The sequence below is a fragment of the Carassius carassius genome, chromosome 34 (assembly GCF_963082965.1).
Source record: "Carassius carassius chromosome 34, fCarCar2.1, whole genome shotgun sequence".
Classification (NCBI taxonomy): Eukaryota; Metazoa; Chordata; class Actinopteri; order Cypriniformes; family Cyprinidae; genus Carassius; species Carassius carassius.
Window position 1 is genome coordinate 11879588 of NC_081788.1, and position 23855 is coordinate 11903442.

Here is a 23855-nt window from a genome sequence, read left to right on the forward strand (position 1 = left end):
AAAAATAAAATAGAAAATAAGCAGCAAATCTGTTTTCATCATTAAAATAAATAAAGCACTTACTTTTTAAAATATATAAAAATAGATATAGCTATTTTAAACCAAAATACTATTTCACAATATTACCGTTTTTTACTGTGTTCCCTTGAAATAAATTCAGAAGTCAAGTATTGATTTTTCAACCCCAAATTTTTTTGTATAAAAAAATAATATTGCACTCAAAATGTGCAAATTCACTCTGAGTTTGAATGGGCACAGCAATTTTTGCTGTGGATAATCCCATGTAATCCCGACCTTTTGCTGAATGAGGTCCTGACAAAATAATGGCAATGAATTATTAGCTGTACCCTTGCTAAAACTGAAGATGTTTCAATATATTATCTAAAACCCAACTGAAACCTAACTGATCCCTCAAGTGGTGTGAATTTATACTGTAATAGTGTATAGTGCAAATGACTGATAAGTACATTCAAGATAAAGAAAAAGTGGGAAAAGTAATACAAGGGCATGTATCCAGCTGTGCGACGTCTTTAAGTGTTGTGTTGAAGGAAGCTGAATGAAGCGTTCAGGGGATTGGGGAACTATCAGCTGGGGACTGTGGGGAAGTTCTGGAAGTGTATGAAGGTCAGCACTGATATGTTGCCCTAATGGCATCTCCAGCCTTGACTGTAGCTTTGGTGATTGAGAGAGAGAGAGAGAGGGAGCGAGAGAAACTAATAAAACCCAGTGGGTGTTGGTATAACTTTGAGAACAGATGGTTTATCAAACCCCTTGTGGAGAGTAAAAGATGTATTTCATTCCGAACGGGTTTGTGTTACTTATGAATAAAGTGCTAATGATCTAAATGTCAAAACTGTTTTCTCTAAATGAGGGGAAATATAATATTTATGTAAATAAAATGCAGTAGGCATATAAATTACCTTGTGTTATGGCAGCAAAGGACTCCGAGAAACAGGGATTTTCATGAAGCCCTTTGAAGATATTTTGAGACTGATTGATATTATTAACTATTTTGATGTGTGTAGGGAGATATTTTGGTTTCAGAGAAGACATCATTGCTCATACGCATGTTCAGACTCATTAATAAGACATGGAAATGTTTACATCAAACACATCCTTCCTCATTAAAGACAGACCACGACTGTCACGGCAGGGATCCAATGAGGCACGGAGATAGAACCAATTGCAGGTAAGTCATTTATTAAAGGGTAATCCAAAGGGGTAAACAGTCCAGGCAGGGTCAAAACCAGAATATCAAACATAAACAAGACACGAAGACAAGGCAAAGCAAGGCAAGGCAAGAAGCGACGGACATGAATAACTATAGGACATTAAACAAGGACTCCGTAACACAGACTCAGACAGACCGGGTATAAATACACAGAAGGATAATGAGGGAACAGGAGACAGGTGGGGAACAATCAATACTAACAAGGAGGAAGGTGACCAAATAAGGGAACAGGAAGTGATAAGGTGACAGACACTGTGAGAAAGGGGGACATCTAGTGGAAACCCAGGGACACAACCCAGACACTGTGACAGTACCCCCCCTCTACGGAGCGGCTCCCAGACGCTCCACGACAGACACAAAACAGAGACCAGGAGGGAGGCGGACAGGTGGAGGCTCAGGGGGAGGGACGGAGGGCCAGACTAACAGAAAGGAACAGGGACAGACGTTAACACAAAAACCAAAGGAAAAAAACAACATGAAGCCCCCCAGGGCGGAGCAGAAGACCACCACACCCTTGTGGTCAAGGCCAGAGCCCTCCAGGGCGGAGCGGAAGACCACCACAACCGTGTAGTCAGGGCAAGCGCCCCCCAGGGCGGAGCAGAAGACCACCATGTCCGTGTGGTCAGAGCAGAAGCCCCCCAGGGCGGAGCAGAGGACCACCACGTCCTCGTGGTCGACGCCAGAGTCCCCCAGGGCGGAGCGGAAGTCACCACAACCGTGTAGTCAGGGCAAGCGCCCCCCAGGGCGGAGCAGAAGACCACCACAGCCATGTGGTCAGGACCAGAGCCCCCCAAGGCGGAGCAGACCTCCGTGCGGCTGGATCAATGGGACAACAAAACTCTGGTAATCCCCTGGTGTCCTTACTGGACTCCAGAAGATTGGTGCTGGCCTGACACTGCTCATGAAGATCATTGGTGACTTGCATTTGCTCATGAAGATCAATGGTGACTTGCCTTTGTTCATGAAGATCAGAGGTGACTTGACTCAGTCCTTGAAGACCACCGGTGACTTGACTCAGTCCTTGAAGACCACCGGTGACTTGACTCAGTCCTTGAAGACCACCGGTGACTTGACTTGACTCTGGAGGATCAGCGGTGACTAGCCCTGACTCTGGAGGATCAGCGGTGACTAGCCCTGACTCTGGAGGATCAGCGGTGACTAGCCCTGACTCTGGAGGATCAGCGGTGACTAGCCCTGACTCTGGAGGATCAGCGGTGACTAGCCCTGACTCTGGAGGATCAGCGGTGACTAGCCCTGACTCTGGAGGATCAGCGGTGACTAGCCCTGACTCTGGAGGATCAGCGGTGACTAGCCCTGACTCTGGAGGATCAGCGGTGACTAGCCCTGACTCTGGAGGATCAGCGGTGACTAGCCCTGACTCTGGAGGATCAGCGGTGACTAGCCCTGACTCTGGAGGATCAGCGGTGACTAGCCCTGACTCTGGAGGATCAGCGGTGACTAGCCTAGTCTCTGGAGGATCAGCGGTGACTAGCCTAGTCTCTGGAGGATCAGCGGTGACTAGCCCTGACTCTGGAGGATCAGCGGTGACTAGCCCTGACTCTGGAGGATCAGCGGTGACTAGCCCTGACTCTGGAGGATCAGCGGTGACTAGCCCTGACTCTGGAGAGTTCACTGGCACCTGACTCGACTCTGGAGAGTTCACTGGCACCTGACTCGACTCTGGAGAGTTCACTGGCACCTGACTCGATTCCGGAGGGTTCACTGGCACCTGACTCGATTCCGGAGGGTCAATTGGCACCTGACTCGTCTCCGGAGGGTCAATTGGCACCTGACTCGTCTCCGGAGGGTCAACTGGCACCTGACTCGACTCCGGAGGGTCAACTGGCACCTGACTTGACTCCGGAGGGTCAACTGGCACCTGACTCGACTCCGGAGGGTCAACTGGAACCTGACTCGACTCCGGAGGGTCAACTGGAACCTGACTAGACTCCGGAGGGTCAACTGAGACTCTCATCCTGTGCAACGGCGCTGGGCAAGCAGCCATCTTGGGCCATGACTCTGGACAGGCGGCCCTCTTGTACTGTGGTGCTGGGCTGGCGGCCATCTTGTACTGTGGCGCTGAACCGGTGGCCAATTTGGGCATTGGCGCTGGGCTGGCGGCCATCCTGTACTGTGGCGCTGGACCGGTGGCCAATCTGGGCATTGGCGCTGGGTTAGCGGCCATCTTGTGCTGTGGCGCTTGGCTGACGGCCATCTTGTGCTGTGGCGCTAGGCTGACGGCCATCTGGTGCTGTGGCGCTAGGCTGATGGCCATCTTGGGTTGTGGAGCTGAACCGGTGGCCAATTTGGGCATTGGCGCTGGGCTGGCGGCCATCTTGGGCTGTGGTGCTGGAACGGTGGCCAATTTGGGCATTGGCGCTGGGTTAGCGGCCACCTTGTGCTGTGGTGCTGGACCGGTGGCCAATTAGGGCACCCACTTCATTGCCCTCTTGGCGGAGGGCGATCAACCGAAGGTACTTGGTTCGCCGCTCCGCCATCTTGGCTGGGGAACGGAAAAATGACATACCGCTGGTTCCTAGTGTGACGGAGTCCTTCTGTCACGGCAGGGATCCAATGAGGCACGGAGATAGAACCAATTGCAGATAAGTCATTTATTAAAGGGTAATCCAAAGGGGTAAACAGTCCAGGCAGGGTCAAAACCAGAATATCAAACATAAACAAGACACGAAGACAAGGCAAAGCAAGGCAAGAAGCGACGGACATGAATAACTATAGGACATTAAACAAGGACTCCGTAACACAGACTCAGACAGACCGGGTATAAATACACAGAAGGATAATGAGGGAACAGGAGACAGGTGGGGAACAATCAATACTAACAAGGAGGAAGGTGACCAAATAAGGGAACAGGAAGTGATAAGGTGACAGACACTGTGAGAAAGGGGGACATCTAGTGGAAACCCAGGGACACAACCCAGACACTGTTACAACGACTGTTTTACAGATTTATATACTTTATGGAGATCTGCACTTGTGACTTCACCCTCAGTATGGCTGCTCAGTGCAAATAAAAGGATCTGTCAGATATTTGATCATGAAACAACACAGATTGCCTCCGAGCTCAAGTATCACTACAGTTAAATACAGGAGGGACTCCTGCATGCTATCAATACAATTCAGAGCAATTGAAATCAATGCATGAAACCTCCCTTCCTGTTAACCTCACTCCCTCTGATTTTTTTAAACTTAAAAAGATTCACTCCCCAAGGATCAAAAATCATAGAGGTACATCTATTGATTCTCTCTGAATTTGAATTTCTGATTCTCTCTTTTAAAAATACAGCTAAACCAAATCTTTCATATTCAATAAATAAATATATCACATTTATTTAATTATCTAATATAAAAGTATATATATATATATATATATATATATATATATATATATACTGCATATTGTGTATGTGTGTGTGTGTGTGTGAGAGAGAGATTTATGAATAATTCTTAATATATTGCTATAATTATTTTATGTGTGTGCATACTGTACAGTAGTTAATAATTAATAATGCATATATTAATAATAATGCAATTAATAATGCATATTAATATTTTGGTAGATGTAGTTTCCCCCCAGAAGAAAAGATAATAAAAATATGAATTAGGAACATTATTTTACAGAGCAATCTATGGCTATTTAGACTGAGAGGACATTACGTCATGGACGTATCTTGTAATTGGTGCAATCTTGTGTTTCCATAATAATAATAATAACAGCCTAAATGTTATTTATCTAAGTCGACAAAAGCCATTTGCAACGATCTGAATGCATGGCAAGCAAAGGTTACCCGGATCTAAAAATACTGTGTGGTTTGTCTGAGTGTTTCTAAATTTGATTCAGTAGCTCTCAAGCTTTCTTGTTGTGTGTGTGTGTGTGTGTTTGCTAGAGAGCAATTTTAGTTGTGTCTCACGGTGGAGGAAGAAGCCGTCAATGAGGTATGAAATTGGTTGGTGAGAATGTACATAAAATACGTCCAGCGTCTGGAGGTCAGAGGAAGCTGCAGCACAGACTGCGCTCTGCATGCACAAGGATTTGCTTGGTTAAAGAAGGGATGGGAACCAAACAGAAGCAAACAGGACAAAACATTGGGAGATGTTCAGATATCATGCAGTATTTTATAGACAGAGGTTGCAGCTGTCCAAATTCAAATAAAAAGTTTCTTATATTCAAATCAAGGCGACAGACTGAATTTTATTTGAAAGAAATAGAGAGCCATAAACCTGTTCTGGACATCTGCAGAAGACCATTTGGGCCACAAAAATAAAGGAAATATGAATTGAGCCCAGCCTGTAGAACAAATTGTGACCACAACTACCCTGGTGGTAGCTCACAGTTCACAATTTATGTATGATAACCAATATAATTTGATGAACCAATTTGAGTTTGTAAGGCATGCGGGTTTAATGTGCAAATACTCTTAAGCATACAGTACCTACTAAACTGGTGTAGGATTTACTTTTACACAATTGTCACTCAAAAATGGCTAGTAAATTGCACAAATAACTATAAAGAAATGACAAGTGACATATCAAATGTGCATTTTGAAGTAGAAAGCCTGAAATAGTATTTTATTGGATCAGTATTCTAAAAATCTTGGTTTTATTTACAACTTAACTCTAAAAATCTTTGTTTTACAACTTTGAAAAAACATTTTTTTACAGTGTACGTATACTAATCACTCACAGGCATATAATGTGAATAATATGCCCATTTGTGTAACGTATGGCAGAAGGGACAGCAGGTTCAGTTAGGGTTATACACAGCTCTTGGCACTGCCTGTGTTGATTGCAATTAGGAGAAGTGCCACAGTTTAGATGTAATCTCCTCTGAGGTGCGTGAGCTCGTTAGAAAGTCTTTAGCTTCTGCTGTTGCTGCGAGGAGAATGGGAAGCCTCTCTTTACTTCTCATTACTCATTATTCAATTCAATTCAATTTCAATTCAAGTTTATTTGTATAGCGCTTTTTACAATACAAATCGTTACAAAGCAACTTTACAGAAAATTATGTTTCTACAATATTTAGTAGTAGCTAGTAGTTTGTGCACGTTTGACAGGATTTTAGAAAAATAAAAATAATAATAATAATAATACAAGACGTAGTCAGCTAGAAGATGAACTATCAATATTATTAATTAATAGTAATTTATAGGATGCAGTCACACATGTAGCAATATTTGTTAGTTCTGTTTGTTGATTCAAGGTTAGCGTCATCTGGGGTCCTCTGAGGGTCAGCATCATCTCTTAGGTGTTCTGGATCCAGACTGGAGCTTGTGTAAATCCTAGTTACCACGGGATGTAAATCCCGTGGCAAAACATAGAAACAAAATAGAGACATCATTAGCATAGCTGCTGATCCAACAAAGTAAAATTAGTTTAACCCAAGCTAAAGAATAAAAATGCAGATGCAACTACACTCACAATTTAAGAGATACATTATTCGAATGCTTGGCGAAAGAGATGCGTTTTTAATCTAGATTTAAACAGAGAGAGTGTGTCTGAACCCCGAACATTATCAGGAAGGCTATTCCAGAGTTTGGGAGCCAAATGTGAAAAAGCTCTACCTCCTTTAGTGGACTTTGCTATCCTAGGAACTACCAAAAGTCCAGCGTTTTGTGACCTTAGGGTGCGTGATGGGTTGTAGCGTGGTAGAAGGCTAGTTAGGTACGCAGGAGCTAAACCATTTAGGGCCTTATAGGTAAGTAATGATAATTTGTAACTGATACGGAACTTAATAGGTAGCCAGTGCAGAGACTGTAAAATAGGGGTAATATGATCATATTTTCTTGACCTGGTAAGGACTCTAGCTGCTGCATTTTGGACGACCTGTAGCTTGTTTATTGACGAAGCAGGACAACCACCTAGAAGTCCATTACAATAGTCCAGTCTAGAGGTCATGAAAGCATGAACTAGCTTTTCTGCATCAGAAACAGATAACATGTTTCGTAGCTTGGCAATGTTTCTAAGATGGAAGAATGCGGTTTTTGTAACATTGGAAATATGATTTTCAAAAGACAAATTGCTGTCCAATATAACACCCAGATTTCTGACTGTAGAGGAAGTAACAGTACATCTGTCTAGTTGCAGATTGTAATCTACAAGATTCTGTGTGGTGTTTTTTGGTCCAATAATTAATATCTCTGTCTTATCCGAATTTAATTGGAGAAAATTATTTGTCATCCAATCTTTTACATTTTTAACACACTCTGTTAGCTTAGATAATTGGGAAGTTTCATCTGGTCTCGTTGAAATATATAGCTGAGTATCATCAGCATAACAGTGGAAGCTAATTCCGTATTTTCTAATAATATTACCAAGGGGCAACATGTATATTGAAAATAGAAGGGGACCTAGGACGGATCCTTGTGGCACTCCATATTTTACTGATGATAAATGAGATGACACCCCATTTAAGTAAACAAAATGGTAGCGATCGGACAGGTAGGATCTAAACCATCTTAGAGCCTGCCCTTGAATACCTGTATAGTTTTGTAATCGATCTATGAGTATGTCATGATCTATGGTGTCGAACGCAGCACTAAGATCAAGTAAGACTAGAAATGAGATGCAGCCTTGATCTGACGCAAGAAGCAGGTCATTTGTAATTTTAACAAGTGCAGTTTCTGTGCTATGGTGGGGCCTAAAACCTGACTGAAATTCTTCATACAGATCATTTTTATGCAGGAAGGTGCTCAATTGAGCAGACACAACTTTTTCTAAAATTTTAGACATAAATGGAAGATTTGAAATAGGCCTATAATTTGCCAGTACACTAGGATCTAGTTTTGGTTTCTTAATAAGAGGCTTGATAACCGCCAGCTTGAATGGTTTTGGGACGTGACCTAAAGATAACGACGAGTTAATGATATTGAGAAGCGGTTCTTCGGCTACAGGTAACAGCTCTTTTAGTAATTTAGTGGGTACAGGATCTAATAAACATGTTGTTGGTTTAGATACAGTGATAAGTTTATTTAGCTCTTCCTGTCCTATATTTGTAAAGCACTGCAGTTTATCTTTGGGTGCGATGGATGAAACTGAAGTGTTAGACGCTGTAGAATCTACATTTGCTATTGTATTTCTAATGTTATCTATTTTATCAGTGAAGAAATTCATAAAGTCATTACTATTTAACGTTGGTGGAATATTTGAATCAGGTGGCGTCTGGTAATTTGTTAATTTAGCCACTGTGCTAAATAAAAACCTTGGATTGTTTTGGTTATTTTCAATGAGTTTGTGGATATGCTCTGCCCTAGCAGTTTTTAGAGCCTGTCTATACCTGGACATACTGTTTTTCCATGCAGTTTTAAAAACTTCCAAGTTAGTTTTTCTCCATTTGCGTTCAAGACTACGAGTTACTTTCTTGAGAGAGTGAGTATCACTGTTATACCATGGCACAGTACGTTTTTCTCTAACCTTTTTCAATTTGATGGGGGCAACAGCTTCTAATGTATTAGAGAAAATAGTGCCCATGTTGTCAGTAATTTCGTCTAATTCATGTGTATTTTTGGGTACAAATAGCAGTTGAGATAGATCAGGCAGGTTATTTGCGAATCTGTCTTTGGTGGCTGGAACAATAGTTCTGCCCAGACGGTAACGCTGAGACATATAGTTAATATCAGTTATACGCAGCATGCACGATACAAGGAAATGGTCTGTAATATCATCACATTGGGGTACAATATCTATAGCAGTAAGATCGATTCCATGCGATATAATTAGATCTAGTGTATGATTAAAACGATGAGTGGGCCCGGTGACATTTTGCTTGACTCCAAAGGAGTTTATTAGGTCAGTAAACGCAAGTCCTAATGTATCATTTGCATTATCAACGTGAATATTAAAATCTCCCATGATTAGCGCCTTATCAACTGTAACTAGAAGGTCTGAGAGGAAATCTGCAAATTCTTTTAGGAATTCTGTATACGGCCCTGGTGGTCTATACACAGTAGCCAGAGCAAGAGATACATTAGACTTCTTTTGCATGTCTGACAGTGTAACATTTAGCAGAAGTATTTCAAAAGAGTTAAACCTGTATCCTGTTTTCTGGGTAACATTGAGAATATCACTATATATTGTTGCAACACCTCCTCCACGACCAGTCTGACGGGGCTCATGCTTATAACAGTAGTTTGGTGGAGTAGACTCATTTAGACCAAAATAATCATTTGGTTTTAGCCAGGTTTCAGTCAAGCAGAGTACATCAAAACTATTTTCTGTGATCATTTCATTTACAATAACTGCTTTGGGTGTGAGTGATCTAATATTTATGAGCCCAAACTTTAAAAATTGTTTTTGTTCATTTACTTTACATTTTTCTGGTTTAATTACGATGAGATTTTTTCTAGATCCTACATTATATTTTGACCTCACTATTCGGGGAACAGACACAGTCTTAATAGTTTTTACAGCACAAGTACTTTTATCATTTAAGCGGGTGGAACAAAACTCATCATAATAGTTATTAGAGAATTGTCTTACTAGTCACATGGAGCGAAGTGTCCTGGAGATGTTGTCAGAGAGCAGCTCTGCTCCGATTCTGCTGGGGTGTAATCCATCAGCGCGAAACAGCCTATCTGTTTCCAAACAGCCTATCAAACAGCCTATCTGTTTCTATCAGCCTATCAGCCTATCATTATCTCCTTCTATTACAATACTTATTGGGAGAGAGAGGAAGGGAGAGAAGCAGCAATAGAAAGATAGGTCCAAACTTTTTCAGTCTGATATACAGTATGAAAACTCATAATATGCTTTTTATGACCATTTTCTACCCACTTTTTGACCTGAGGAATCAAAAAGCTTATATATATATATATATATATAACATCACAATAATCCACAGGCAATTTAAATAATCCAATATATAATTAAGGTGTTTTTAACTTTTTAACCATTTCTTCAGGCTAAATATGAGTTCACTGCAAAGGATCCGTTGATGAGCAAGCACGGCTAAATTTCTCCAAATCTGTTCAGATCAAGAAACTCCTTTACGTCTTGGATGGCCTGAGAGAGAGAAAACATTCAGCAAATTTTCATTTTAGGGCAAACTATTCCTTTAACTAATGTTAACTAGATAGACGCAATTCATTTTTTACAGCATTTATTAATCTTTGTTATAGCTAATAAAACTATAACTCTTCATCATGTTAGGTTGTTAGGTCGTTAATATGAAAGTTGTTAATATGTTAGGTTGTTAATATGAAATAATATTATAAACAACTTTTTATTAATGTATTATTAGTGTAACTATTGTAACTACGATTAATAAATGCTTTAAAAATTTTTAGTCCCCTTTAACCAATGACAGAACCTTATTGAAATCTATTACCAATATATTTAAAAAAGAAAAACGGCACTAAAATGTTTATGTTTATTCATTGTATTGCTGCCATGCTGTAAGACAACTGTGTAAAGGTTCTCTCTTTATATGAAATTACTCTTATTTGCAAGCTCTGGGTCCCTCAGTAACATTCTCTGTGCTAGGTCTCAAACTCAAACACTCAGACGTAGGGCACCAAATTGGACAGAAAGGATCAGGGAGCTTGTTAAAAATAAATTTCAGCCACTCATACTTGGTAAAATGATACTGGGATCCTTCCGCAGAGCTGCAGGTGCTACACAGAGTTAAGAACAATAATAACATCTATCCTCCATATTACCTCACACTGACGGGACAGGCATATGTAGGCGGCTGTGCCTTCAAATGGACTCATGTGTTGCAGGAATACAGAACAACTTTTTTTTGTGGTGAATTTCAGTAAACTTCCCTGATCTTTTTTTTTTTAAACTGGGGAGGAGGTTTTGACTGCTGAAAGCTACAGTAATGATCTCTTTCATCCCAAAACATCTAGAAAAATATAATTCCTCATTATGTGACAAAAAAAATTCTGTGTGGTTCCTGGTTACTTTCAAACTTTAGCCATCAGCATGGACCACAAAGCCACCGTCTTGTTGTTGGTTTAATAAACAGTGGCTATGACCCAGGCTTGTTTGTATAACGCCGACCATATCTCATTCCCTTTTGACAGCGATGCCACATGATAAACAAAGTCTCATTACATTCCTCCCTTGAAGGGGCACAAAAGGCAAAAGTGAAGTATGAATTTCAAATGTGCTTTTATAGTTAATATTGCCAGCAGTAAAGGGGAAAAAATATGCGTAAGGTAATAAGAAGAAGAGAGAAGATAACAATGTCTTGAACTAAGGTTGTGCTGGGTGTTTTTAACAATGTTTTTCCTTTGAAAGGAATGGGGGGGGGGGGGGGGGGTGAGAAAGAGAGAATTGGTCTCAGTGGCTGAAGGTTGTGTTTTACACACAGTTTTAAAAATGTTTACAGTTTTGCCCAAGTTTGTCAGAAGTCTTGTGCTCTCATAAAACTTAATGTTCTGTAGCAATATATGCATGCTGCAAGATTGAAAATTAGAAGTGCAATTCATATTTCTTCGGGGGTGGGGGGTTATGTATAAAAAATATTTATCAAAATAGTGTTAAATGTGATTTTTCAGTCATGAAAAAAATAATACTATAATATTATAATATATTTTGACAGAAGTCTCTTATGCTCATCAAGTCTATATTTGTTAAGTGTGTATATATATATATATATATATATATATATATATATATATATATATATATATATATATATATATATATATAATTACAATTAAAAATCAATTTTCAATATTTGTGTTGAATATTTTTAAAGCAACGTTTTTTAATGTTATAATTTTATTATAATATGATTAGATGTGTGTATTTTGAGGTAATTTTGAAACTTTGAATTTTTACAAAAAATTTGTCACTGGTGATATTAAATCAATAAATAAAAGTTGTCCCACCACTAGTAATATGAAACGGAATTCAAAAGTTCTAAAGGAACCGAACATATAGACTTCGCTGTCATCTTTACTAATTTCAGCCAGAAATCAGAAAGTTTTCATTGCCAGGTGTGCTATCATTGGATCTGCATGCTGTCTCAGAGTATCGCTACATGTAGCTATCGCTTCATCTCCCCTAAAGACTTAGCCTGGCAAATACACCCAATCATTTCCAATGTTGATTTCTGAATAGAAAAATGCTTGAGGCAATACGGACAAAAGTGAATCCTGAATATCATGAGGTGTAATTTAACGTGACATTATAAGACAATTTAACATTTAAAATGCAAGTGAAGTGTGGCCAAGTATGGTGACCCATACTCGGAATTTGTGCTCTGCATTTAACCAATCCAAGTGCACACACACAATAGTGAACACACCATGAACACACACCTGGAGAAGTGGGCAGCCATACTGCTCTGGGGGTCGGGGGTTCTGTGCCTTGCTCAAGGGTATCACCTTACAAGTACGACTCTCTAACCGTTAGGCCAAGACTTCCCCAAATTATCTATTCCATATCTTTATAGATATCTATAAATTATCTAATCTATATGTTATCTAATATAGTTATATATAAATTATCTAATCTCAACACAACTTTAATAACAAATAGCAATATTTACATTTCTTGTTTACATTTTCCATTATGCATAAAGTATGTGGATTATCACACAATCATCAATCTCACTCATGTATTTTGCTCCAGTTCCCTTTACACACACATATGGGTGTGTATTTGTGGGCATGTGTGCACTTAGGCACGGCATGTTCTGAATATGAGCAGAAAGCTCATTAAGTCTTGCTTTTAATACTCGCAATATTATTACCTTCTTCTTTGGCCTGTTGTGACAGTAATGGTTGGCAGTGACTATAAGAGTGGACCTCCATTATAGCACAGAGCAGCAAATAAACACAGCATGGAGATACTAAACACAAAGAATGGTTATGAAAGAGACTGCCATCACTCAACCTGTCAGTCCGAATGATGTTTTATTGGCACAGAAGATTTGATCAGGAGCTAGTGTAAATCTAAAAGCCACTATCAGTATAATAAAACTGCATGACTATGTTATTCTGAACCTGCAGAGATTATGCTCTCATGCCACAATAATCTCCTTTCTGCTATTTTGCAACTACCCTTTCAGACACAGTCACTGAATTTCTTTCAAACATTCAATTTTAGGTGATTGAATGGGTGGCAAATGGTCAACCTAACATCCATGTTGTTGAATTTGATTATGCAGGCACTTTTTTGAGGTGGTTTTAAGGAGGTAGTCTAAAGCACTACATTTGCTGTATTTTTGTGCACTTTCAGACGTGTTTGGTTTGGTTTGACTATGTAAAATGACAATTTTGATCAAACACAGAAATCTTATCAACATTTTGTCATATGATTTGATATTTCCTGTAAATCCACAGTGGCTGTTATGCAAAACCACCTTATTTCTTTATTAAAAATTGCAATATTTTATCATTGTCCTCATTAATTCTGACCATGCAGCCTGTTTACATCAATAACAATTACAGAAATGGCTTTAAATAGTGTAGCTCTGCTTTTCTTCAGAAGCTCCAAGAGACTGGGTGCACCCAACTTTGTAGAGAAACACAATTTCACAAAATGTAAAGATTCCTACTTTAAACTCTAAAGCAAATTGAAAGGTGAAAAAATAATGGGTGATTTCTCACAGACCACTGTGTCTGAAAGGGTTCATCTAATTTACATTCTACTTTTTCTAGACTTCTATTTATCTGCTTTTCTTTTTCTACTGGCTTAATCAGTTGGAAAGTGTTTTCAGTTCGCTAGGCTTGAGGGATTTGTCAAAAGAAATAAAAAAAAAGGGAACAAGCTTAAAAAAAGATTTTCCTGTTAATAGAGTCTTCGTCGCCACCTGAAATGACCCATGAATAGAGTCTTAAGTCGTGTCATAAAAGGCTGTGTCGTATTTCAGGATGACAGATATTTGTCACCCTGGCCAGATATTTATCAAATTGAACAGAATGTGAACCACAACATGAAAAGGCACTCTGAGATCCTGAACTCTTGACCCTTGTGAGGGGAATGTTTACAGGGGTGTTCAAAACAAAAACCATGTTTAATGCAAAGCATTATGGGACATACAGTTGAAAATGAGTCCTTTGATCTGAAACTTTTAGTAGCAATTAATTATGAGCCTGTCCTCCAACCAAAAAAACCACCATATAGGTCGTTTGTGCAAGCATTTATTACGACCTATATTTACGTTTTAAAGTTAAGCGCCCTCTAGCGGGCGTAAAAATAATGACAGTATCGCGTTGCGTCTGTCGTCATGAAATGACGTATAACGTCATTACCATTAAAAATGCACGTTTATTTAAATGCAACGTGTGGGCTTTTTACACCGATCTCACAGTATTTCCTACATATTTTACTAGGTGGCTTATTCGTTCGAATGATCACACCTATCCCCACCCCTAAACCTAACCCTCACAGAAATCATGCTAAATTATGATTTATTGAGCACATACATTTTCGTGCACGTCCGTTCCCTGGGATCAAACCCATGATAGCATGATTACATATCAAGGTATAACACAATAATCTATCAACTGAGCTACACGAAACGCAAACCAGAGTGCAAATAAAAGAGTACAAAACATTAATATGAAAACGACCTTTTGCCGATAGGGGCGCAATTGTAGTATATGCACTGATGGGTCGTATTTTAGGGATTTGGACAAACGACCTATACAAGCGTATTGGTTGGAGGACAGGTTGTTAATTATGCGAGTATTTATAGAAGCCTGATTGTGCCTAATAAATAAATAGCCTAAATGATGACTATTTCAGTTCTACCAATTGAGACTTCATACCTTAATGTGACTTTATATTTCACAATTGACACACTTTTACTTCATGTCTCTGAATTCGAACGTTAACAAAATAATAGACAATTAATTCCTAGTGAATTTCCCCATGTGTATGTAAGGTTTTTTTTTTTTTTTGCTAATACTATCCACTTACTAACTGTAGAGAAATATCAGTAACACTATGGCACTTCCAGTATTATATGAATCCAAGGCTGTGTATCACAGCAGACGGACCACAAATGGATCACAATTAATGTTGCCTGATCTTAAATATGGCACACAGGGCTGTTCCATTTCCAGATTGTGAGAGATTCCCGTCAGGGAATGGATACGGGCTCAGCGTGTCTGCTAGCTTTACCCTCAATATGTCAGTGTTAGTACTGCGGTTAGTGCTCACCCTCTGTCGTAAAAGAACAGAGACAGCCGGTCTGGAATAATGACTTGGGCTGTCACATCAAATCAAAAGGTGCCATCTCAATCAGTGAGGGCTAAGAGTGAAACGCAATGAGACGTATCTCAGGGCTTCTTCTTTAGAAAGGATTTTAAAGGTTTCATTATGCTAAAGCCTTTGGATCACTGTCTTTATTTGATTTGAAGAAATAGTTAATCCAAAAAAGGTTTGAAAAAGCATGACGTTGAGTAAATGTTAACAGAATTTTCACTTTTGGGTGAACTATCACTTTAAATCAGTCTCCAATTTATTCAAAACTCATTTTCCCCTTTCATGCTGTCATATTTAATCAACTGAAGATGAGATGACCATAACAATATATACAATCATGCAACAGAAACATTAAATGCTACTTAACCCACTTCTTAGTGGAATTACACAATCACCTAATATTTACACCATCAACTAATGGAGGCTGTTTGTGTGTCCACATTTCCCAGCTGTGATGTTTTTATTTTGTATAGAGGAAGAAGAAAAATATGCAAAGAACCCCACCCCCAAATGTGAATAAAACTGAGTTATTCTGGTTGTTCCAGGCTCTGTGAGGCTCTGATAATGGATTGGAGGCAATATTTCTGTCCTCTACTGTCTGTAATGACTGAATTAAACATTAAACTTAACTCATGCCAAGGTGAAAAATGCCTAGAGTGGTTTTTATTTCACTGGAATAATCACTTGCTCCTATTTCTTTATCCTAGAAAGAAGAAAAAGGAAAAAAAACTAATTTATCTTCATTTCTCTTTGTAAATTGTTTGGAATGTGCTAAAAGCAAAAGTTAGGGAAAATAAGCTTCTTTTACCGGTCTGCACTGGAACATTATAATAATTCACTTAGTGATGGATTTTCGTAGTATCACAAGAGATTGCAATGAAAAAGAAGCCAATATCAACAATAAACAGAGCATTGCATTGCAAGAATGTATATATAACACAAAAATTAATTGTAATGAAAATATTGATGTTTACCTGAGATGATTGATGCCAGGCGAAATGCATCTGAATGTCGGTGAGGCATCATGGGTTCGTAAGGAGATGGCTCATAGAAGTCCTCACCTAAAACAAACATACAAACAAACAACAAGATAAGGCTATTAAAATCATGTTGAGCATAGTACATACTTAAAAAAAAACTGAGTGTAAAACGGTACACATTAGGCAATAATAAACATTTAAAATGCTACGTGGCATTTGAATGTATCATTTACATACGTCGTATTTGTATGTTACATTGTTGTCACATGATCTCATTATGTTGTATGTTTAGTGCAGTGATTGATATCTTAGTATCATCTGGGAGAATTTTGCATTTGAATCCAGTTGTGTTCTAAAAATGCCATCCGACAAAAGGATGAGCCAAAAACAAAGTAAAATTCTCAGTTAGTTTTGCTTTCATTCATCATATTGGAAATGGAAGGCCAAGTAGAGTGTGTTGTATTGTGGTTTACATGCACACTATGTACTTAAAGTTTATTTATTTTAGAGGTTAGTGTCATACCAAATGGAGAACTTAAGGTTTTATTACACAAAGCATATGCCCTTTTTCATCGGAAGGAAAAGATGTGTCAAATGCACCTCGTGATTTGCTGTTACCTTAGCTACACTACTTAACAATGTCTCAAAAACGGTGTAAACTGTATATTAAAATGAACCGAGTGCAGTTGAACTTTTCTGTTTTACTCTACATTCTGTGTATACTAGTTGTCAAATGAAGCTTTGTGTCTCTTGAGCTGAGTTGGGAAGATAGGGAAAACCCTCAGCATTGAGTGTGTGAAGCTTGTGCTTGTCAAAATAAAATCAAAAAATTTCCAGCCTCTGCCTGTCTCTCTCGGCAGTTTGAATCCAGAGTTGAAAATTCACAATAATTCCATGTGATTCACACACCTGCAAAGTGGTGGGGGGCACTCGGTCCTCTTTTCTGTTGAGGAATACGGATCATTGGAGTATTTAAGATGTGTCATTCTCATTTTATCATACTGTGAGCTCCACTGTCACACAGCGATTTCTAAAGCGGATGGCCAATGTGTGGACGTGTGCACATGTAGAGATGTGATGGCAGATGACATATGTCTTCAGACAGTCCCTAACTCACATTAGATCACTAATATGGAACAGTGCATATTAAACATCACTCCACCTGCTGACTGAGTGTCAAATACTCACTCTGCAGTTACACAGACAGACAGCATGGCATGAATTACCCTAACTGAAATGAACAGACCACAGTATAAAATGTCTGGTACAGTCAAAGTCAAAAAGCAAAGCAGTTAGTTATACATTTAATAAAAGGATTGGAAACCTAGGCTATAAAAATTTTGTCATTCCAGTTATTAATTATAAAGACACATGAAAGATACTGCAGATGAACTGAAAATGTGAAATATTGAAGGGTCAACGACGGATAAAACACATCAAGATCATTTTCAATTTAATGACTTTTATTTTGAGTACACATTTGGATAATTTCAATAAAATATTACAAAATGAATTTTAATTCCGAAATTAAAAGACTAGAATTTCTGAAGAAGACTTCAAGTCTTTAACCAAAAGTCAGACTTAACATGAATGGGAACATTTCTAATAAAAAATAAAGTATCGGAGATGCATTCCAGTGGGGACTTCCTTCCTGTGGGGAAGTCATGGCCTGGTGGTTAGAGAATCGGACTCCCAATCGAAGGGTTGTAGGTTCGAGTCCCGGGCCGGCAGGAATTGTGGGTGGGGGGAGTGCATGTACAGTTCTCTCACCACCCTCAATACCCTCAATACCACGACTGAGGTGCCCTTGAGCAAGGCACCGAACCCCCAACTGCTCCCCGGGCGCCGCAGCATAAATGGCTGCCCACTGCTCCGGGTGTGTGTTCACAGTGTGTGTGTGTGTTCACTGCTCTGTGTGTGTGCACTTCGGATGGGTTAAATGCAGAGCACAAATTCTGAGTATGGGTCACCATACTTGGCCGAATGTCACTTCACTTCACTCACTTCACTTCACTTCCACATTCATTTTATATCCCATTACTCTTTCAGCGTGTTAGCAATGGTCTCATTTGTGTCTATTTCTATTTTCCCCAAGTAATTTTACAAGAAGCATCAGAGAAGTTGATACTCCAGTGTTATACGAGAACTCCTTTATATATCATGTGACAGAGTCTCTGGGACTCTTATTTTTTCCTCTTTGTTGTGACTGAATAGTTGTGTTTGACATTGACAACACAATGCACAGTGTGAAGCTGTTTTAAATAGCACTTACTAAATGCTCAGAACATATAAATTAGCATATGTCCTTTCCAGAGTGGCATTTCAATCTGAATAAGAGCTCCATCTTTCACTCGCTCTCCCTTTGCCAATCCTTCACCTGCAATCATCGCAATGTGAAGTGAACTCTGGTGGTCATTTGGAGAGACAGCCTATAACCTGAGACCACAGGGAGTCTGTCTCTGTTTTTCCCCTCATGTCTTTCTCTGTTTCACTCTTTATTGTGTTCTGTATCTTTGTCTCTGTTATGTGTCTGTCTCTTTTTGTCAGTAAGCCCAGCTCAGGAGTGCCAAGGTGACAGCTGAACAGGCAAACGTTGTCTGAAGGTTTCTAAAAGAGAACACTCTGCATCTCACTGTAGCGTCAGGTGAGAGATGCCGAACTGCTTTCGGCTTCCACAGCTGCACGCGGGCAATCTTGACAGGAGTCTTAACATGAATATCACCACAGATCTGGATTTCTTCTTCAAAACTGCGAGTTTTACAATGAGTGGACATAAAAGAGCGAATGGGGCAAATATAGCTGAGGTTTTCTCTGAATATCACGCCACTATTTGGATAAAAAGTGTCTCTTGTGCAGGTTCATTTTTTTTTTCTATTGAGGATGTGTAATATTCAACATATTGAACAGCTGTTTTCTGTGCTTACAGTAAGTTTAAAGACACGGATGATCAGACAAGTACAGCACACAACAAACATATGGTCTGCTTGTCTATTTCTTTACAACATCAAGCATTGTAAACATGCAGAATAATTCAATGATGTTAGACATTAGTTATGCCAATATGTCATTAACTACTTGAATATGTTGTATTTAAAATAACACAATTTTTCAAGATCACATGATCCTTTAGAAATCGTTCTACATTGCTGTCTGTAAAAGTCGTAACTGTCACTTTTGTTCAGTTCGGTTGGTCCTTGCAATTGTTTTCTGGTCAAAAATCTGTATTTAATGGAGCGAGAGCGATTTAGTACACAATAAACTGCATCTAAATATGGATTTAACATGATACAGGTGCGGCTCATCCTAGGCTTTTGTTTCCCTGTGCTGTTTGTCATCCTTTGCTTCAAGATATGTAAACCATTAAAAAAGAATTCAAGTCCTGAGGTGATGAAGATGAATATATAAAATCTCTCCTGTGCAGGGAGCAAACACTTTGATGGATGTTTTTTGAAGACCGTAACAGTAAAGAATCATTTCTCCACAGTCTGCTTTTTACCCTAGTCTGTTCGCTGTGAAAAATAAACACATAATCAATGAGCACAGTATAATGGAGGAAGTATGCTTAAGAATCAGCTGCTTTGTTGAAAGAAAAAGGAATATTTGAAGTCAGGCTTCAAATGCGGGGTTATTCGCCTGTGTAGTTAGTCGTAAAAATACAAAGTGACATTTTTAGCACAGAACAAAATGATGATAGCAGCAGAGCTCCCAATCTGCAGCTAAATCACAATGTGGTATGCTTCACTGATGCATGCTGGATAATTGCTTTTGTATAATTGTTTGTGAAGGACCAGATAATGAGGAGCCGCACCATTATCCTTAGACATTCAAAACATGTGTGACCTCTACGACATCTCCTGACAACATTTTCAAATAATGTCATGCCATTAGACCCTGCAAACCCTTTTCATACAAATACAGTAATGAGTTGATACTAAAACAACAGATTTTCTTGGTACAAACTTTACCTTTTTTTCAACTTCATTGGCATAAGAATGTAGTTAACACTCCAATAGCCTTCCTTAAGTGACATATTTCTCTTCAGTGCTGTCACCACCTCCTTTGTTCACCACATTGATGTTTGGAACAAAAACTGTGTCTAATAGGCCCCGGCTATCCTGTTAATACTCCATTAGGTCAGCAGGAAACAAGTAATTCAAGCAAAGAAAGCACTAATGTCTAAAAAAACATCAGCCAAGACATTCAATATCAGCTTGACTGAACAAGGTCTTTGATCCAGTTCCAAAACAGACACAGGATACAGAAACAGACTGAGATTCAATCCTCAATATCCAATAGTTTATTTTAGAGACATCCTGTTGGGATACTTACAAGGTTCCTGAATTTACATAACCTTCTTGTGTGTGTGTGTTTGTGTGTGTGTGTGTGTGTGTCTGTGTGTGTGTTTGTGTGTTTGTTTCTATCCCGGTTCTATCTGGGGATCTCATTCTGAATGCACACTGACTCGTGTCACTGTGAGGACCTAAATGAGGTTCCCATGGGAAAACAAGCTTATAAATCATACAGAATGATTTTATTTTTTTGAAAATGTAAAATTGCATAAGGTTTTTGGTGAGGATTAGGTTCAGGTGTAGGGTTTGTGTATGAGGTGATACAATATATATGGTTCCTCTTCAGGAACTCGAGCTGCGTCGGGAACGTTTGGGGAACGCGTCCAGCGTGACGTCTCTGAATAATGTGTATAATCAGTCCAAAGGAAGGGCGAGACGTCATAGGCGGGTGACGTCAGAGACCAGGAAGCATAAAGCATGAGCGGCAAAGCCGGAAGTCAGCCTTGTGTCTTCAGCAAGCGCTCTGTGTGTGTGTGTCAGTCACTATCTGTTTGTGAGTCTTATTTAGTGTCATTTGTCCACTGATAAACTCCATTGTCAAAGCTTCAATCAGAGAAGTTTTGGGCGAGGGCAGGCAGCGTTCAGGCTGTGTGTTTTCCCTGCCAAAAAAAAAAAAAAGGTAGGGACACACGCAGCTCGTGTGTTGTCTGCTTGAGAGTGAAGCGCGCAGTGTCAGCTCTCGAGGGAGTTGACGGCTCCGATGCGAGCCTTTGCTTCACTCTCAGAAGGCTCTCTTTGAGGGGAGAGCTTTCACTGGCATTTCTCGCGGTGCCAGCCCCACTTTTGTCGAGGAAAAAACGGAGCGGTGGTTGTGCTCGCGGGATTCGCTTTCGGATCTGCCGGAAGAAATGTAAGACGGGTCTTTTCAAGTCCCTATCTTCTTTCTTAGCCACCAGATCCGGCGCCCGCTCTCGGGGGTTTGGAAGCCCGCGTTTGCGGTACTTTCTCCCCGATGAGAGGGCGCGACGCACTGCCTGTCTTTCTCAGAGGAGATTGATATGGAAAGGGGTCAATGAGCTCGCCAGTTGTTCAAGCACCAGTCACACAAGCACCAGTTACAAACGCATATTATGCCTAATATTATAATAAGCAGCATTAATGAGGAGTGGAGCTCGCGCAGTCGGCTCTCGGGGGGCTGATTGTGCTTTTCTCGCTGTTAAGCGCTCCGCTCTCGCCGGGCATGCTCCGAGGAGTGTGTCCGTGCATGCGATCTTGCAGTTGCGGTTCGCTGGGGCTGATGCATGGCGGCGACCGCGATGGCGGGAATCGCACATGATCTGGTGAACGGGTTGGAGATGGCTCGTCCTATCTCCACCCGTGTTTACTAGATCTAGAGCTCGTTCTCGAGGCTTGGAAAACCAGCGAGGCTTGGAAACCAGCGCTGTGGTTTTTCGCCCTCTGAGACAGCTCGCTGCTGCTGTTGCATGCTCTCTCGTCGGGCAAGCTATGAGGAGTGTATCCGTGCATGCGATCCTGCGGTTGTGGTCGCGCTGGGGCTGATGCACGGCGGCGACCGCAATAGCGGGAATCGCACATGATCTGGCGAACGGGTTGGAGACGGCTCGTCCTATCTCCACCCGTGTTCACTAGATCTAGAGCTCGGTCTCGAGGCTTGAAAACCCGTGCTGTGGTTTCTTCGTCCTCGGAGGCAGAGCTCGCTGCAGCATTCATCTTTCTCTGAGGAGATTGATGCTGTCTGTGTGACTGAGTAGCATATATATATATATAAAAAAAATAGAACATGCACGCTGCCAAGGCAACGCGTGTATTACCAGACAGTGTTGACTCGTCTGGTTGTTGACTACTATATATTAATATTTATCTGACTATATGAAGTTAGATGAGCAGGGGCTCTAGGGATGTAATTTCTTATGTGAGAACACATGTGTACCGCTCTTCCTCTGAGGAGGTTGAGGCGGTCAGGGGCTGCTGGGCGGAGCAGTCCCAACCATGTTCCAGCCCCTCGTGCTGGGGGTGTCACTTTTGTACTCCGCAGACGCTAGAGTCAGAGTGGCGCTCCCAGGCCGAAGGCTTCTAGTGGAAAGCAGTTCTACGGAACGTTGTTTTCGCTGGATAGCCTTCATCATAACGTCCTGACGCGTAAGGCCTAGGACGTTTTGAGGGCCAGCTTCCTCTGGGGAAGAGTGGTGTACACCGCATTACACGGTGCCCGTCTCTCCTCAGTGCCCTCAGGAGATCGATCTGCCAACCCTGCCGGTGTTCCAGGGCGCAGCGGTCTCCAGCGAGCACTTCTCTCTGTTACCGCCCGGAAACGTAGCGGTGCTGAGAGGCTCGCTACCTCTACGGAGGTATCTAGAGCAGCTAGTATGGTCGTCCCCTGCTGATCCGCCGCTTCAGGACACCGAGCTAGTGACTCTAGGCACACCAGAGGCCAGTCTCGCGAGACTGGTTCCCTTAGGAGGTCACATGGCAGTGTGGGAGCCCCTGCCAAGTGTACTTCACGGGGTCCTGCCCCGAGCAGGCTCTGGTCTAGTCTTCCTAGCAGACGACGTGGGTCTGAGGCACGTCGTTTTTAGGAGACTTCAGCTACGAGAGTCCTGAGGCTGCGGCTCAGGACCTCGGAGGGCAGGCCCCTCTGGGGAAGAGCGGTATACACCGCATTACACGGTGCCCGTCTCTCCTCAGTGCCCTCAGGAGATCGATCTGCCCACCCTGCCGGTGTTCCAGGGCGCAGCGGTCTCCAGCGAGCGCTTCTCTCAGTTACTGCCCGGAAACGTAGCAGTGCTAAGAGGCTCGTGACCTCCTGGGAGGTTTCCAGAGCAGCTAGCTTGGCTGTCTCAGTAGGTCCTGCACACTGTAGTGAGAGGCCACAGAATCCAGTTCTGGTGGGCCCCAAGCAGGCTCTGGTAATGGAACAGAAGTAGACTCTCTCTGAGGACGGAGACCATCGATGTGGTCCCTCCTTGGGTTGCAGAGTCCGGTCCTACAGCCGGTACTTCACTGTTCCAAGGAAGGATGAGGTGTTGTGTCCTTTTCTAGATCTGTGCTTTTTGAACCTCTCAGTCAGGGGACTGAAGTTTAGCACGCCTGCACAGGCCAAGTCCAAGGACTGGTGTGTCACGATCTATCAAAAGATGCACTTATCTCCATCCT

General features: G+C 41.0%; 1 protein-coding gene across 1 annotated transcript in view; it reads right to left on the reverse strand.

The window, feature by feature from the left end:
• LOC132115507 (GDNF family receptor alpha-2-like) overlaps positions 1–23855 on the reverse strand; it is a 92176-nt gene that overhangs the window by 42426 nt on the left and 25895 nt on the right. Inside the window, exon 3 of the mRNA XM_059524015.1 lies at positions 16387–16473. Within this exon, the coding sequence (XP_059379998.1) occupies positions 16387–16473 (87 nt within the window). The remainder of the gene's footprint in view (positions 1–16386; positions 16474–23855) is intronic.